The following is an 18,037-nucleotide window of genomic DNA, read 5'->3' as shown; positions in this document are numbered from 1 at the left end:
ATGGATTACTGTAATTAAATTACTTATCCACTGAAAAAGTAAAGTAAGGGATTACTGTTCATTTTTAGGTAATTTAATTACAGTTACTTATAAAATACTTGCGTTACATACAGTAAATAATTTCAACAGTTCTAAAATCAATATTGAATTTGAACCCTCCGCGTGCCGGCTCGTTCACTTTCAGGTTTTCCTGATTCACAGAGAAACCTTAAATACTAAGATAAATATAAGACTAAAATCAATGCAATCTAAAAAGCTTGAAATGTCTACTTTTAATGGAACCAATTCAAATCAAAAACTAATATTTCTGATTATGTAATGTCCCTATGAAAGTAAAGCGAGGCCAGTCTTTCCCATATCGAAAAGCTTGAAGTTTCTACTTTTAAATGAACGAATTCAAATCGAAAACCAATATTATATGATTATGTAATGAACGTATGAAACTGAGGTACAGTCTTTCCCGTATCTGAGCTGATTATATGCAGTCACCTGTGCGCAAACGCCCTCACCTAGATACAAAAAAAAAAAAAAAATCAAGATTCATCTAATTTTCATAATTTTTGAAAGAAGACCTACTATGAGGAATTTACCTCATAAGAACAGCGCGATCTGACATGGCTTTATTCAACAGACAAGATAATTTCTGTCATTTATTCTTACCTACATTAGTTAACATGTTATTTTTACATAAACCTGTACGGATTTTACTAGTTGGGCTTTTCCTAAACATCTTGCCAAACTGAAATGTATTGTTTAACTTTTAAGCTTTTTTGTTATTCAGATATTTTGCAGAGTATTTCTATTTGTTAACCAAAGGAGGTTACATTTTTTTATAGAAAAGTTTAAGTATTACAGTTGTTTTAAAGCTAAAAGGCTAAACTATTCTATGTTTGACTCAAATTGAAAGAATAGAGTTTAATTTCTATTAAGGTTTATAGGGATTTTAAGATGTAGCCTAATTAGTGATTTGAATAATTAAGTTACTTGTTGAGTAACTAAGTTACTTTTCAGACAGAGTAATTAGTAAAGTAATTTAAATACAATATTGATGAAGTAATTAGTAACTGTAATTAATTACTTTTTGAAAGTAACTTACCCAACACTGACCATGTCACAAAGCTCGAATCATTTCAAATTGGTTTCTTGAACATGACAATGAGTTCACTGTACTAAAATGGCCCCCACAGTCACCAGATCTCAACCCAATAGAGCATCTTTGGGATGTGGTGGAACGGGAGCTTCGTGCCCTGGATGTGCATCCCACAAATCTCCATCAACTGCAAGATGCTATCCTATCAATATGGGCCAACATTTCTAAAGAATGCTTTCAGCACCTTGTTGAATCAATGCCACGTAGAATTAAGGCAGTTCTGAAGGCGAAAGGGGGTCAAACACAGTATTAGTATGGTGTTCCTAATAATCCTTTAGGTGAGTGTATATTTACAGATGATCTTGTCGATTAAATGAAATTAATTAATGAACAAACCTTTGAACAGACCAGAACAGTGTAAAATAATAGAAAAGTGCAGTACAGTACAGTTCATTTTAGCAAAGAACAGAACAATTCGGTGAAGAACAGTTCAGAACAGAAACGCACAGGATGGTTTTGATAACAGTTTAGTTCAATGCAGATCAATTAATTCCAGAACAGTTCAGGTACGGAACAGTTCAGTGCAAAACAGAACAATTCGGTAAAAAACTAGAAAGTACAGAGCAGTTGAAAAAAGAGTTTAGTTTAGACTAGTATAGTCCCATTCAGAAGAGCAGTATTCAGTTAAGAAATATATAGTACTAAAACCAAAAGAACAGCATGAAGTTCATTGCAGTTTACAGTAACAGTTGTAATGGTACAATTCAGAACAATTCAGGGAGGAACAAAACAGAACCTTTCAGAACAAAATACAGCACGGTACAGAACAGTTCATAACAGAAAAGCACAGAATGGTTTAAATTTGTAGAGTTTAATCATTTAGTTAATTATAGAACAGTTCAGAATAGAACAGAACAGTTTAAAGAACAGAACAAGAACAGCTTAGACTAGCACACAGTTCAGGACAGAACAGAATAGAACAGTTCAGTGCAGAAAGAACAATTCAGTAAATAGTCTAAAAGTTTAAACAACAGAACAGTTTATGGCTCAACTCATTCAGTTCCGTAAAGAACTGTATACGGAAGAAAAGAACAGTTTAGTGGAAAAAAAAATATTTAAGATATATGCTACAAGTAATACAGTAAAGTATAGAGCAGTTCAGTGCAGAACAAGCACAGTTCACTAAGGAACAGTATAAGTAAAGAACAGACCAGTGAAGTGCAGTTCAGCGGAGAACAAACAATTCCTGAAAGAACAGAATAGAAAGTTCAGCAAAGATTAGTTTAAATCAGTAGAGTTTACTCATTCAGTTCGGTGAAGATCAGTTCGCTACAGAACAGTTCAGAAAAGTACAGAGTAGAACAGTTCAGTAAAGAACAGGAGAAAGCATAGAAAATTTAGACCAGAAGAGTATTGAACTGTATATTACTGTAAATAACAATTCAGTTCAGTAAAAAACATAGAACAGTACTAAATAGTTAGGTAAAGAGCAGTGTAGTGCAGAGAAGTTCAGTGCAGAACAGTGCAATTCACTGAAGAACAGTAGCATTTTCAGGACAATTCAGTAAGGAACAGCGAGGTGCAGTTCAGCACAGAACAAAACAATCCAGAAAAGAAGAGCATGGCGCAGAACAGGTCAAAAGAGAAAGACAAAGTTCAGTTCAAAATCAGTAGAGTTTAATCGTTCAGTCCGGTGCATATCAGTTAATTCGAGAACAGTTCAGAACCGAATAGAACAGTTCTGTTAGGAAATGATCAGAACCTGAAACATGCGGATCCATCTGCAGGGTTTTATTGTAAGACATGGTCAGAAATGAGCATTGGTCGATACACAGCAAACAGTCACATGATGAGGCAAAGAGTAATCCTAGGACAAGCGTGGGTCTTCGATCGACGAACAGTATTCAAAAGGGCAAAGCAAAGAGAGATAATCCAGGTACACAACAATAAGGCAGGGGAAAACACAATCCGAAACAGGCAAGGCAAGACTAATGACTAAGACTATGACTAAGACTATGAATACTAAGACAGGCTCCGTAAAGAAACTATCAACAAGGGTTGAGATAAGTGCTTACAATACTCAGCGACTACAGCGGGATCTGAGTGTGTTTTATATAGTGAGTGTAATAGCTTTCAGGTGAGCGAGTGATTGAGACAGCTGTGTGTGCTTAGTGCAATGGATGATGAGAAATGCAGTCCAGGGTAATATGTAACAGTCTGTGTGGTGTGAGAGTCAATATGATGGAGGAGCGACCTCTGATGGCGAGTGGACATAAGACCACGAACCGGATTCGTGACAAGTTCAGTGAAGAACAGAATAGTGCACTTGCTGCAGTTCAGTACATAACAGAACAGAACAATTCAGTAAACAACTGTTCGGAAGAGAAAAGCACAGATGAGTTTAATCATTCAGTTTAGTGCAGATAAGTTAATTCCTGAACAGAACAGTTCAGTAAAGAACAGTTTAGATCAGTATAGTACTGAACTTAATCATTCAGTTCAGTGCAGATAAGTTAATTCCAGAACAGTGCAAAACAGAGAGGATATAGACCAGTAATGCAATGCGTTCAGTTACTGGTGGTATATTTTGGTAAAGAACAGTTCAGTAATGAATATAAAAAAGTACACTAATTCATTCAAATCAATATTCATATCATTATATATCCATATCACATCATACGGTCGCTAATTATCAGTACGTGGTCAAAAGTTGATGTTGCAAAAGAGGGAATGGGAAATACAAATGACCTTTGTTCTGAGAGAAGACTATAAACAGGAGGGTATCAAATAGTTTGACAGAGCTGTCAGTGCTGCTGCAGTCACTCAAGCCATGGCCACGCAACAGACCCTTCTGATTATTGGAATATTTGTTTTAGTAGGATTTGATGGATGTTTCTCCGTTATTCCTGGTAAGTGCTATTCCACAGTTCACAATTATTCTTTTTCTCTCCAAACAAATAGAATGAAACAATGTTTCTTTCCTGGAATCAATCTTAAGAGGAGGAGCAGAACCCAAACTTTTGGTATGTTAAGGCTAAAGAGGCTCTTCATACATCCCTCTCCATGAAGCACAACCTGCACCGTGCTAAAAATATCATTCTGTTCCTCGGAGATGGTGAGTTAAATAGAAACTAATTCAATTTTTTTTCTTATTTCTTGTTTTTGCATTGTTCTGTTTAATAATCCAGTATGTATTGCACAATTTTAACCACACATTAGCCTTCTAGACATTTCTAGATTTTGGGAATTTGTCAAAATTGATTTGCCATTACAATAAATCTTAAATAAATAGAAGCGATGAACTTCTGGCAGTGTCTGAATTTTGGGTTGCAGTTCTGCAATGTAAAGGTCCGTTCACATCAATAACGATAACTATTAAGATGAATATAACGATAAATGTATTGGCATCCACACTCACAGAAAATAATGTTTGTGCATGCTGCAATTATGTCGTCTGGACTTTAAATGCTCAAGCGCATTCTGATTGGCTGTCAGTGTTTTCATAGTTTATCTCCTGGAATAAAATTCATCCTGAGAGTGATTTCAACCATTGTTTTTATTGCTAACTAAAGCTAAAACTATTAACAGTTGTTTCATAATTGAAATGAGGCTGAAATAAAATTATTAAATGAATTAAAATGAATTGATTAATTTACACAGAGACTGTTATAACACTGTTATAAAGGTGACACATTGTTATTACATATTATGCTATAGTGACCAAAGTCCTAATAAGCATGTCACAAATTCTGATATAAATGGCAATTGACATTGCATAGTTTGCCTTGTCTTTTACCCAAGATCTCACTAGGGTCACATGGTGCAATTTAACATGTAACAGTCATCAAGGACAGAAGAAGAAGAAAAAACTGCACAGTGGATTTAGATTAGATAATCAGATGTTAATGTTAACTTGCAACTGTTAGAAAAAAAAGTCAGAGTTGTGAGACAAAAAGTCGCAATTATCCTTATTATTTTTTATTCAGTGGCAGAAACATGCCTCTATAGCAAACTTAGATGTATTAATACATTTTTAATGAATACAGTATGTCTTGTGTGCCTTAAAGTTGTGCAATGTGTTCTTTTTGACATACAATAAGGCATGGGAATCAGCACTGTGACCGCAGCAAGAATTATGAAGGGACAGCTGGAAGGGAAGACAGGAGAGGAGAGTGTCCTAGCCATGGACACGTTCCCTCATCTCGCTCTCTCCAAGGTGCAGAAAACACACTGGCTAGATTGTTTCATAAGAGACTGATAGATCTGAGTACACTTAATGATACTGTGTTTGTTTTTGTGTAGACCTACAATGTCGATCAGCAGATGCCTGACAGCGCAGCAACAGCCACTGCATATCTCTGCGGTGTGAAGGCAAACTATGGGACTCTGGGTCTCAGTGCAGCTGCACGCCGCAAAGACTGCAGCTCCGCTAAAGGCAATGAGGTCCAATCAATTCTGCATCAGGCAAAGATGGCAGGTAATGGCAACGAAGACCAAATACCAGGACAGTTAACCCATTAATGCAGTGGTTTTTCTCATAGTTAACCATATGAACATATTGTGCAATTCTTTTGAAATTTGAAATGTATATTGCATGTAAAGATGATTTCAAAACTGCAGAATTAGGGACTGGGGGGGGGGGGGGGTACATATGGAATACACATCTATTTAATAGAAAAAAAATACCTTGTGATTTTATATATATTACAATTGCGGTTTCATATCTTTCAACTTTCAGCTAATTCTTACAATAGTGACTTTATTTCTTCATATTTCACAACGTGACTTCATATCAACATTTTCCTTATTGACGCAGTCTCACAAACCTCTATTATCTTATAATTTCAACTTTATTCAACAACAATGACTTTATTTCTTTATCGCACAATGGGACTTTATATCTCAATTGCAACTTATTTACCTCACAATTGTTTCACATCATTGTGACTTTATCACAATTACAACTTAATATCACACATTCTGAACTTTATATTTCATAATTTCAACTTTATTTCTTATAACTGTGACTTTACAGTAGCTCACAGTTACCGCTTTATATACAAATTTTAACTTATATCATAATTTCTTTATTTCAACTTTATTTCTCCTAATTACGACTATCAACTAGTGACTCATTTTCAAACAGTAGAACATTGCTACTTTGAACCCTTTGTACTATCACTGATATCTTTTAATGGTTAAAGGATGAGTTGAGGCTGATATGAGGTTGAAGGCAGTTACGTAATTTGCTTATAATAATTACCTTGGACTGGTTGTACATTTTCCAGGGAAGTCTGTTGGCATAGTGAGCACGGCACGTGTCCAGCATGCATCACCTGCCGCCAGTTACTCCCACACCCCTGAAAGAGGCTGGTACAGCGATAAAGAGCTGCCCTCTGATGCCATCACAGGTGGATGCAAGGACATCGCGCACCAACTCGTCCATAATACTGATATTAATGTAAGGCCCAAAACAGGTAAACCTTGCACAGCATTGAACTATAGATAATAAGTCGGTGACAACAGCCTTGCTTGTGAAATCCCTCTATTATCTTATTGTAGGTTATTTTAGGTGGCGGAAGGCAGTACATGTTTCCCAAAGAAACGTTTGATCCTGAATACTCCACAATTACGGGGAGCCGACAGGACAAAACAAACCTAGTTGATGTGTGGTTAAGGAACAGAAATGTAAGTCAAACATCTCAAAAATAATCAAATGAAAATTCTGAACTCGTGAAAATAAATATATATATATGGATCACAAAAGAAGATGTTTAGAAGAATATCCTGGTTGCTCTTTTCCATACTTGGAATGAGGAATTTTGTGTAGAAATTCAAGTCGATGTGCATATCGTGCACCGTTTGCAGATCTCATTCATGCATGTCCATATTCAGTTTGTCACAAGAATCAACACCATGTCATGACTGACAGGACACTTTAAAGGCTCTGTAATGCGTGACTCGAGCCATCCATTCCCACTCCCATTCATTCCAATGGCAGATTTGGTTGGTTCACATATTGGCTTAACTCCATTTGTACTCTGTGGAAGAAAGTCTTTAGAACAACATGAGGATGAGTCAATATGAACTACACCTAACAACAAACTTTTTTTTTTCTTTAGAATGCCAAATATGTGTGGAATAAAAAAGATTTTGATGCCGTCAAAGAGGACAATACTGATTACTTGATGGGTAAGGCCGCCTCCTCCATTTGGAGGGAAACCTACGGTATAAAGTTTCTGTCACTGGTTCTCAACCTTTTTGACTCCGAAGCCCCCCACTGTCCACAACAACATTCAAAGGCTCCATGACTTTTCCAGTAGTTTTAATCCTTATTAAATGTATTTACTGGAAAAGCATCAAGGATTAGAATTTTTTTTAAGTGTCTACCCAATCAAATATTTAAGTTTGGGTAGAAAATTTTTAATTTATCATAAAAATGGTAATAGAATTTGACTATTTTATCAATTTACATGACTCTTCCACATCTAGAAATAACACTTTTAGAATGAGGCTATCTGTTTTATTTTTCATCTTTCCTTCGTGTAATGCCAAATAAAACAGTGTTTATAAGCGCAGCTCTGCTTTGTTTATGAGAAACAGCTCTATTTCTGCTGTCCCATAAGCGCCACCTGCTGTCTGAGAGTCGATCTACATCTTCATTCAGCCCATCTGTGGTTTTTTGTCTTTAAAGTTGTCCAAATGAAATTCTCAGCAATGCATATTACTAATCAAAAATTAAGTTTTGATATATTTAAAGTATAAGTTACAAAATATCTTCATGGAACATGATCTTTACTTAAAATCCTAATGATTTTTGGCATAAAAGAAAAATCCATAAATTTTACCCATACAATGTATTTTTGGCTTTTACTACAAATATACCCCAGCGACTTAAGACTGGTTTTGTGCTCCAGGGTCACAAATGTGAAGTATCATTTTAAAACTTTATTAGTACGCGCTAGTAGATAACATGTCATGTGGAAGTCGTGGCCTAATGGATAGAGAGTCGGACTCGTAATCCAAAGGTTGCTGGTTCGAGTCTCGAGCCGGCAGGAATTGTAGGTGGGGGGAGTGAATGTCCAGCGCTCTCTCCACCCTCAATACCACGACTGAGGTGCCCTTGAGCAAGGCACCGAACCCCCAACTGCTCCCCGGGCGCCGCAGCATAAATGACTGCCCACTGCTCCGGGTGTGTGTTCACGGTGTGTGTGTTCACGGTGTGTGTGTGTGTGTTCACTGCTGTGTGTGTGCACGTTGGATGGGTTAAATGCAGAGCACAAATTCCGAGTATGGGTCACCATACTTGGCAGTATGTAACTTCACTCACTTGTAATATTGTAATCATCCAACAAAAATCTGACCAGTAGTGTAATGTAACGTAATTAATGTTTCTGCTGTTGTTGTATTTATTCCAAACTTAACAACTGTTTTTTAAATGGGGGTCGTAAAAAAATGTTCATAGAATTTTTTTTTAAATAGGGGTCCCCTGGAAAAAAAGGTTGCGACGAACCACTGGTCTATGTCATAACAACAATTTATTTTCGATAGTTACTTAACCACATTTCTTGGTAAAAAAACAAACAAACATATATTTCAGATTTTAAGTCAGATATTCTCAGTGTGGTTTGTTTTTATTGTTGTGCTCAGGGCTTTTTGAGCCAAAGGACACCAGGTACGAGCTGGAACGCGATCCTTCAATGGACCCATCGTTGACTGAGATGGTGGAAAAAGCCATTAAGATTCTTCGCAAAAACCCAAAAGGATTCTACCTCTTTGTGGAAGATAAGTTGATATCATGTCTTGTTTCCATTGCGTAGCCCATAAGATGTGTTGAGCATACTTATATTTGTGTGTTTTCTTTCCTGTACGTGGGAGAATAGATCACGGCCATCACGCAGGGCAGGCCAAGTACGCTTTGACGGAGGCTGTGGAATTTGACAGGGCCATTGCGCGGGCGGCTGAGCTGACGAGTGAACTCGACACCTTGTCCGTGGTGACTGCTGACCACTCCCATGTGTTTTCCTTTGGCGGCTACTCTTACAGGGGCAATCCTGTTCTAGGTACGCAAACACAATATTCTTTGATGAGCTGCTGAACACCAAACTTACTTGTATGTCCACACCTTTTGTAACTATATACTGTACATGGCTTGAAGGGATAGTTTACCAAAAATCATTCACTCATTTTTTTTTGTATGTAACACAAAAGAAGACTTGTTTTATCCAATGAAACTCATTGGGCTGCAATATTTTGATGTTTTGAATCCCACTGACTTTCACTGTATGAACATAAACTGTTGAAACATTCTTCAAAATATCTTCTTTTGTGTTCTACAGAAGAAAGAAAGCCATTCTGGTTTGGAAAAACATGATGGAGAGTAAATAATGACAAAAAATACAAATACAAATAAATTAAATGGGGTGTTGAATGATTTCTGTTTGGGCTCCAAAATATTTGCGCAGTAGAAATACCATTTTTTCTCAGCAAGAACACATTTGATTGTATTAGGGGATTACGAATGATTTATGTACCTTTTTGTCTTTAGGCGTTTCTTATTCAAAAGCTGAGGATGGCAAGAGCTTTACTAATGCACTTTACGGGAACGGTCCAGGATACCAGATTGCGGATGGAACTCGTCCTGACATGAATGCAACAACCTCAAGTAAGTTTTATGAGGTTAATTGTCATTCCCTCAGGTGCAGAAGAGCATTTTTAAGTGCATGGCACAAGCTCAATGTTTTGGCATTGCAGACGTCCCATCTTGTGGTTATGCGTGTTACTGCAAGGAAATGAAACAAAACTTTTATTTTACGTAAAAGGTATAATTCAATAATAAATAAATAAATAAAGATACAATTTTTTTCATCAAACTCTATGTCTCTCTCTCTTCAATGAAGCACAAAAGGAGAAATTTAGCATAATCTCCAAACTGAACTCTTTCATACAATGAAAGTGAATGGAGGCTTCATGAAGACTTATCATATGACACCTGAAGAATTAGAATATAGCAAATGAGTTGTACTTTCATGGTGCTTTTTTAATTTTGAAAGTAATTTTGAACTTTAAAACCTCACTGTATTGTACGAGTTTTGTTATATATATTTTTTTTTTTTTCATTTATGGTGAATGAATTAATAACTGTATAATATAATTTATTAATATGTTTTTTTCCAGGCAGTGATGAATATCTTCAGCAGGCTGCTGTCCCTCTAGATTCAGAAACTCATGGTTCTGAGGATGTTGCTATTTTCGCCAAAGGCCCAATGGCCCACCTCTTCCACGGAGTCCAAGAGCAAAGCTACATTCCTCATGCTATGGCTTATGCTGCCTGTATTGAGCCCTACACCGACTGCCAGCTAGAAAACTATGGCGTTTGCACTCAGTTCAGCCTCGTGGTTCTGATTCTGAGCTTGCTCTCCTCATTCACCACCCTCATATAATGTGACTAAAGCAGGGTGAGGTGCACTTTACACAGTATATTTAAATCACAACACATCTGCAGGTTTCCCATTCAACTGCAACATTTAGACAACTGACAGGCAAGATACATAAGTTCTGCACTGGATCAGTGTTTAATGTTAACAGTGCAATTAATGTTGGTTGAGAGAGATATCATTTAGATCCTCTGTGAGGACATGAATAAGTGTTGGGCAAATGTTGATTAATGTATGCCAATAAAATCTGGCAAATCCAAGAAGATGTACTTGCATTTACATTGTACTCACATTTCTTTAGTGACCCTAAACATACTGAATAAATGCTAATGTATGTAATAAAATAAATCTCTGTGTAGATTAAATTTACGTTTGTAATATTCACCTTCACAATGCTGAGTATTATATTTAATAAATATATTGTGGACATTGGGAACAGGTGTTATCTTTAGGTAAAAAAAAAATAGTTTGAAACATATCAACTGTGCTATTGTTTCAAATTAGGAAAACATGTAAATCACTAAAAGTATTGTGAAATGTGATATTTTTAAAACTGTAATTCAACTATAAACCTTTTTTCGTGTGTCCATTGCACACCATTCTGGAAGATGACCTGCCTCATTAAACAGATTCAAACCACCGTTCACCTTCATCCATCCTGTACCTCATGGCACCTTTTAAAAAAATCTGTCGGGGAAAAAAAAAAAATCCATTAAAAAATAAATAAATACACTGTAAAAAAAAAAAAAAAAACCTGTAAAAAAAATGGTAATCTACTGGCAGCTGTGGTTGCCAGCATCATACTGTAAAAATACATTGTGCTAAATTTTTTGAAATAAACAGTAAAATGCTGTTTTGTCATTACAGTATGCTACTGTAATTTAGCAGTATGATGCTGGCAACCACAGCTGCCAGTAGATTACCTTTTTTTTACAGGGAAATTTTTTACAGTGTAAATAAATAAATTTGAAAAAATATTAAAAATAGTATGTTTTGAAACTGCAAAGTATAAAAGAAAGGCTATTTTTGTACCTGAGATTCTACAGTTGTGGTCAGAATTATTGGAACCCTTGGTAAATATGATTAAAGAAGACTGTGAAAATTAACCTGCTTTGTTAATCCTTTTGATCTTTTATTTAAAAAAATCACAAAAAGCTAACCTTTCATTGGATAATAAGAATTTAAAATGGGGGGGAAATATCATTATGAAATAAATGTTTTTCTCTGATACACATTGGTCACAATTAACGGCACCTTTTTATTCAATACTTTTTGAAACCTCCATTTGTCAGTTTAACAGCTCTAAATCTTCTCCTATAATGCCTGATGAGGTTAGAGAACACCTGACAAGAGATCAGAGACCATTCCTTCATCCAGAATCACTCCAGATCCTTCAGATTCACAGCTTCTTCTCTTCAGTTCACCTCACTCATTTTCTACAGGGTTCAGGTCAGAGGACTGGAATGGCCAGCAGAAGCTTGGTTTTGTGCTCACTGACCCATTTTTGTGTTGTTTTTGAGGTTTGTGTTTGGATTATTGTACGGTTGGAAGATCCAAACACGGCCCATTATAAGATTTCTAAAAGAATCAGTCACTTATTGATTTTTTATCTGTTGGTATTTGATAGAATCCATGATGTTATGTGTCTAAACAAGATGTCCAGGACCTCCAGCAGAAATATAGGCCCACAACATCACAAATACAGCAGTATATATCATTGTACACATGGGGTACTTTTTATCCCTGTGTTCACCAAACCCATCTTGAGTGTTTGCTGCTAAAAAGCTCATTTTTTAGTTTCATCTGACCATAGAAGCCAGTCCCATTTGAAGTGCCAGTCCTGTCTGATAACTGAATATGCTGAAGTTTGTTTTTGGATGAGCTAGGAGAATTTTTCTTGAAATCCTCCCAAACACCATGTGGTGATGTAGGGGCTGTTTGACTATTTTTTTTAAGGTTTTCTGACCCAGAGACTCAACTATTTTCTGCAATTCTCCAGCTGTGGTCCTTGAAGAGTCTTTAGCCACTCAAACTCTCCTTCTCACCGTGCATTAGGACGATATAGACACACGTCCTCTTCCAGGCAGTTTCATTACATTTTCTGTTGATTGGAAATTCTTAATTATTGCCCTGATGGTGGAAATGGGGATTTTCACTGCTCTAGCTCTTTTCTTAAAGCCACTTCACTAATTTGTGAAGCTCAATTATCTTTTGCTGCACATCAGAAATCTATTCTTTGGTTTTTCTCATTGTGATGGATGATTAAGGGAATTTGGGCTTTGTTTTTCCTCCTATTTATATTTCTGTGGAACAGGAAGCCATGGCTGGATAATTTCATGTTCATAATCACCCTGGAGTGCTCAAAATTGTGAATATGAATGGGAGTATACTTCAGAGATATTTTACTCTTAAGAATTTCTAGGGGTGCCAATAATTGTGTCCAACGTGTGTTTGAGAAAAACATTTATTTCATAATTATATTTCCCCCCATTTTAAATTCTTATTATCCAATAAAAGGTTAGCTTTTTGTGAATTTTTTTAATAAAAGATCAAAAGGATTAACAAAGCAGGTTAATTTTCACAGCCTTCTTTGATCATATTTACCAAGGGTTCCAATAATTCTGACCACAACTGTATATCCTTCCTTCACTTCCTTCCAAATGCATTTTTTCCACCTAGATTTTAAATGAAAAATTTAACATTTTTGAGATTTTACTGAAAAATATAAAAGCTATATTTTAAATTATTCAAAATATTATTTTAAATGAAAGGTTAAAGTCTGTAAATCAAAATAGCACTTTTCTCTGACCTCTAAAACTCTAATATATATATATATATATATATATATATATATATATATATATATATATATATATATATATATATATATATATATATATATATATATATATATATATATATATATATATATATATATATATATATATATATATATATATATATATATATATATATTAGAGTTTTAGATATATATATTTGTATCACTTACTAAAGAAAATAATATTTATTTACCTGTTTACGGAGGGTACAGTCCAACAGACGTGAAAATTGAAATGCAACTGAATATAGGCTTTATTTATATAGGGAAGTCGTGGCCTAATGGTTAGAGAGTCGGACTCGTAATCGAAAGGTTGCGGGTTCGAGTCCCCGGCCGGCAGGGATTGTAGGTGGGGGGAGTGAATGTACAGCGCTCAATGTCTCCACCCTCAATACCACGACTGAGGTGCCCTTGAGCAAGGCACCGAACCCACAACTGCTCCCCGGGCGCCGCAGCATGGCTGCCCACTGCTCCGGGTGTGTGTTCACGGTGTGTGTGTGTGTGTGTGTGTGTGTGCATTTGTTCACTACTCACTGCTGTGTGTGTGCACTTGGATGGGTTAAACGCAGAGCACCAATTTCGAGTATGGATCACCATACTTGACAATACGTCACGACTTTACTTTACTTTTTACTTTACTTTATTTCAGGCAGGGATTGTTTGCATGATGTTTCTGTTATTTCAAGACACATGGAGGTAAAAAAGGCACTTTTCTACAAACACTGCAATTTGTAAGTCATAATGGGAAAGAACCATCATACAATATCCCTCACTCTCCGCTCATTTGATCATTCTGCACAGCCTCCTCACCCTATAGTTAATCAGTCCATCAGTCATCTCATAACGTCTGTGTCTGCGGAAATCTTCATCTATAGTGAACTGGGCTGTGGTGAGCCAGACTTTGCAGGCAGACACATTGCACAAAAAAACAAAAAACAAACAAACAACAAAACAAAAAAACCCCTGCCAACTAGCATGAGTTGCAATGCTTTTCTAGACTGGTTTATGCTGGTAAATGTTGGTGTGTGAGAGAACTCTGACCCCTGGTGGTGATCGAGACCTTCAGTTTGGGAAACATTTCTGAATCAAACCAAATAATCCTGTATCTTCAGACTGTTTCAGGTAGTCTACATGCCTTAGAGCATCAGTGGTCTCTGATGAGCAACTATTTTCATGAAGTTTCACTGTCAAATACTGTTATTGCAACTGAAATGGAGCAGTGGCGGGGTCTGTGCAACCCTCTCTGAAAACCCTCAGCCCACGTTTCCACTAACTTGAGAGGTGAACAATGACACAACTGAGGATGTTTTTACACAACCTGCCCACAAACAAGCATTGATTTAATGGACAAATGGCCTTCTGGCCTTGAAATTACTGTTATAGGCTGCTCTTGAACAACATACTTACATAATATAACATGCATAGATTTATATAACATGCATCCAGACATCAAGGTCTGCTGGATTTCTAATGAAAGCCTAAATTAATTCTTGTTAACTGAGAAGATCTGGGTTTGTTTTGCCTCACTAGGAGACAACAGAGGATTGCAATATTGAGCAAAAGGTCTTATAGGGTACATTTACACACCAACATAAGCATTTGCGCCGGGTGAATTTTGCGTACAGACAACAAAACGTCAAAATTATCCCCGTTCATCCAGATCCGTGAAAGACGCTCTATTATTCATGCCAGTCCAGTAGGTGGCGATGTCAGTTTATGTATATGTATATACTGTATATATAAACAGTCATGTATATATATATAACAGTTCATATATATATATATATATATATATATATATATACACTATGCACATGTGCACAAAGCTACAGACTTAACACGTAATATGCATTTGCATGATGTTGTCTTTTTCACAAATTCACATTTTTGTCGTTTACACGGAGACCTGCACTTTTTCAGGCCCCTCAAAACACCTTTGATGTGGAAATGAATGGCCCAAACACATCAAAAGTTTTCAATTTTCTTTTGAAAACAGTGTTGTGTAAAAGACCCTTCAATTATTAGTTATTAACTATCAAGTTTACTGACAAAAGTTGTTCTCAGGCAATGAAAAACATGCAAATAATTAATTCTATTAGCAAATTCTAAAATTCCTAAATTCAATTACACACGTCCAATATTCTTCTTCTTCGCTTCATTTATAGTTCAAGGTGGCCTCCTGCAATATTTGGTGTACCATCCCTGTAATTATGACTTTTAGCTTCATTTTTATGTTCTATTGCTGCACAAATGCAAACATTTACTGTTGTTCGGCGAATTTTCGCGGGCGAGAATCCTGTCTGGAGTTTCCTCAAGGAGATTTCACATCGGGTTTAGTTGAGCACATGATTCACTAACAGAAAACTGATTGGTTTGAAAATGATTTCTGTGTAAGCTGTGCTTCATACATCGCTACACTATTTACAGTAGACGACGGACCCTTTTGCCTGCGAAATTTCGCTAATGGCCACAACTTTTAGAGAAGACGTCATATTTTTACATGAATGAAAATGTTGATACAGTGTGTACAATGGTACTACTGTATAACCCAGACCAAGTAACTCTCAACTCACAATGCCCAAAACTGTTTTATGGCGTTTTTGTCTATTGAAATTTTTCAGCATGTTGTTAAACTACAGTACAATCAGGGTTGCCAGGTTTTCACAACAAAACCCACCCAATTGCTACTCAAAACTAGACCAAAACTAGCCCAATCTCATTTCGAGGAGGGTCCCCCATTAAAAAATCACATCCACGTTTTTTTGGCGGGATTCCCTGGTAAACGTCGCATTGCAGAAGCTAAATATCACGTTATTGGTGTCGCTTCAACCTGCGGTAACAGTGTTAAAGTGTGATGATACCCCCCTGTTTCAGCACTGGTCTTTCGTGGCCTTCGGCGCAGAAACCGCTCTCTCATGCGTGCTCCACGTGTTGCTATATTATTATTACGGTCATGTTTACAGAGATGAACTCACAGTGCAAAGCTCTTTCTTGAGATTTGTATTCTCCGCTCATGCATCATACAGCGCAATGATTGGATCAAAAGAGTTCATTCTCATGAATAATCAGAATCAGAATGAGCTTTATTGCCAGGTATGTTTGCACATACAAGGAATTTGTTTTAGTGACAGTAGAAAAAATTAAAATTTAAAATAAAACTTAAAAATAAAAATAATAATGTACACATATACAAAAATGGACAATGTGCCAAATAGCACAAACACAATATACAAAATAGACAATTCTGTATGTACAGGTATGTTAGGTGCAAATTTGAAATGTCATAGGTGTAAAATAAAAATAAAAACGTATGATAGTGTTGTGTGTTTCATGTTTATTGTTAAGAGTTCAGATGTTCATGAGATGGATTGCCTGAGGGAAGAAACTGTTCCTGTGTCTGGTCGTTCTGGTGCTCAGAGCTCTGTAACGTCGACCAGATGGTAACAGTTCAAAGAGGGAATGTGCTGGATATGAGGGGTCCAGAGTGATTTTACCAGCCTTTTTGCTCACTCTGGATGAGTACAGTTCTTGGAGAGTGGGGAGGGTTGTAACAATGATTCGCTCAGCAGTCCGGACTACCCTCCGTAGTCTTCTGAGGTCAGATTTGGTAGCTGAGCTGAACCAGACAGTTATTGAAGTGCAGAGGATGGATTCAATGATGACAGAGTAGAACTGTTTCAGCAGCTCCTGAGGCAGATTGAACTTCCTCAGTTGGCGAAGAAAGTACAGCCTCTGCTGGGCCTTTTTCACAATGGCGTCTATGTGAATATCCCACTTCAGGTCCTGAGAGATGGTGGTGCCCAGGAATCTGAATGACTCCACTGCAGTCACAGTGCTGTTCATGATGGTGAGTGGGGGGAGAGCAGGGGGGTTTCTCCTGAAGTCCACAATCATCTCCACAGTTTTGAGCGTGTTGAGCCCCCAAATTCCTAAAGATTATAAGAATCCTTTTAGAGAGCTCCTAATTTAGCTTAACAATTTCTAACTAGGAGTCTTAGCTTAAAAGTGATTCAGGACCAATCTGAGAGCAACTCTGAGTGAGGAAAAGACAAAAACTTTTATCTTAGTGAGGAGGCGGGGCCGACCCCTTTGCTAGCTATGGCACAGTCCTTTGAAGACTATGATTGGTTTGTTGTCCAAGAAGGAAATAAAAGAGCGCTTTTAAGAGTAAGGTTTATTATAAGCCTTCACTTGTAATTTTTCCTGTTTTACAATACTCTCTCACACACATTATATACTCCTCCTTTTATCCTTCCGGAGCTCCTCCGTGGGACTGGAGACCGGTGAGTGTCGCAGGTGTCGCTCATTATCATTCACTCCACCGGCCTCGCTCCGTTCCCACGGCTCTCGGCCCCGCCCCACTCACCACATTCATATATGTTAACATCTCAAAAAATGTGTTTAGGATTTCATGGCACTTTAAAGTAGCCCAATTCCGCGGGAAAACTTGGCAACACTGAGAGCAATGTACAGCCTCGTTTTCATTCCTGTCAAATATTAAATATAGCGCTACCCTGACTGAAATCCATTCATATGCATTATGATACCTCTGTCGCATTTATGAGATACTCATTGTTAAAACGGATGAAGTTTACCTTGGTAAAACGCATATGAGTGACTCCTATGCTTGACCTTACAGCCCCAACAAACATGGCGACGGTCACTTGACAC

At 36.9% G+C, this 18,037-nt stretch overlaps 2 protein-coding genes across 2 annotated transcripts; one reads left to right on the top strand and one right to left on the bottom strand.

The window, feature by feature from the left end:
• Window positions 1-3,920: 3,920 nt before the first annotated feature.
• Window positions 3,921-10,533, top strand: LOC306867655 (intestinal-type alkaline phosphatase-like; the record flags this gene model as incomplete). The annotated part of the gene is made up of 11 exons (XM_079413449.1): window positions 3,921-3,999; window positions 4,089-4,205; window positions 5,191-5,306; window positions 5,393-5,567; window positions 6,379-6,551; window positions 6,653-6,778; window positions 7,213-7,282; window positions 8,741-8,879; window positions 8,969-9,153; window positions 9,639-9,755; window positions 10,268-10,533. 11 exons carry the CDS (start codon window positions 3,921-3,923, stop codon window positions 10,531-10,533), a joined length of 1,563 nt encoding a protein of 520 aa, XP_079269575.1.
• A 5,899-nt stretch (window positions 10,534-16,432) lies between these two features.
• Window positions 16,433-18,022, bottom strand: LOC306867427 (uncharacterized protein). The gene is made up of 2 exons (XM_079413072.1): window positions 17,962-18,022; window positions 16,433-17,295 (listed from the first exon to the last, which is right to left on the bottom strand). The coding sequence occupies exon 2, from the start codon at window positions 17,258-17,260 to the stop codon at window positions 16,715-16,717; it is 546 nt and encodes a 181-aa protein (XP_079269198.1). The 5' UTR covers window positions 17,261-17,295; window positions 17,962-18,022; the 3' UTR covers window positions 16,433-16,714.
• Between the last annotated feature and the right edge of the window lie 15 nt (window positions 18,023-18,037).

Source organism: Barbus barbus, assembly GCF_936440315.1.
Source record: "Barbus barbus genome assembly, chromosome: 49".
Classification (NCBI taxonomy): domain Eukaryota; kingdom Metazoa; phylum Chordata; class Actinopteri; order Cypriniformes; family Cyprinidae; genus Barbus; species Barbus barbus.
The sequence above is the reverse complement of the archived record's forward strand: the minus strand, read 5'-3'. Positions and strand labels throughout refer to the sequence as shown.

What these genes read in the sequence shown, in the direction of transcription:
- LOC306867427 (XM_079413072.1), bottom strand. Translation starts at nt 17,260, where the DNA reads ATGATTGTGGACTTCAGGAGAAACCCCCCTGCTCTCCCCCCACTCACC.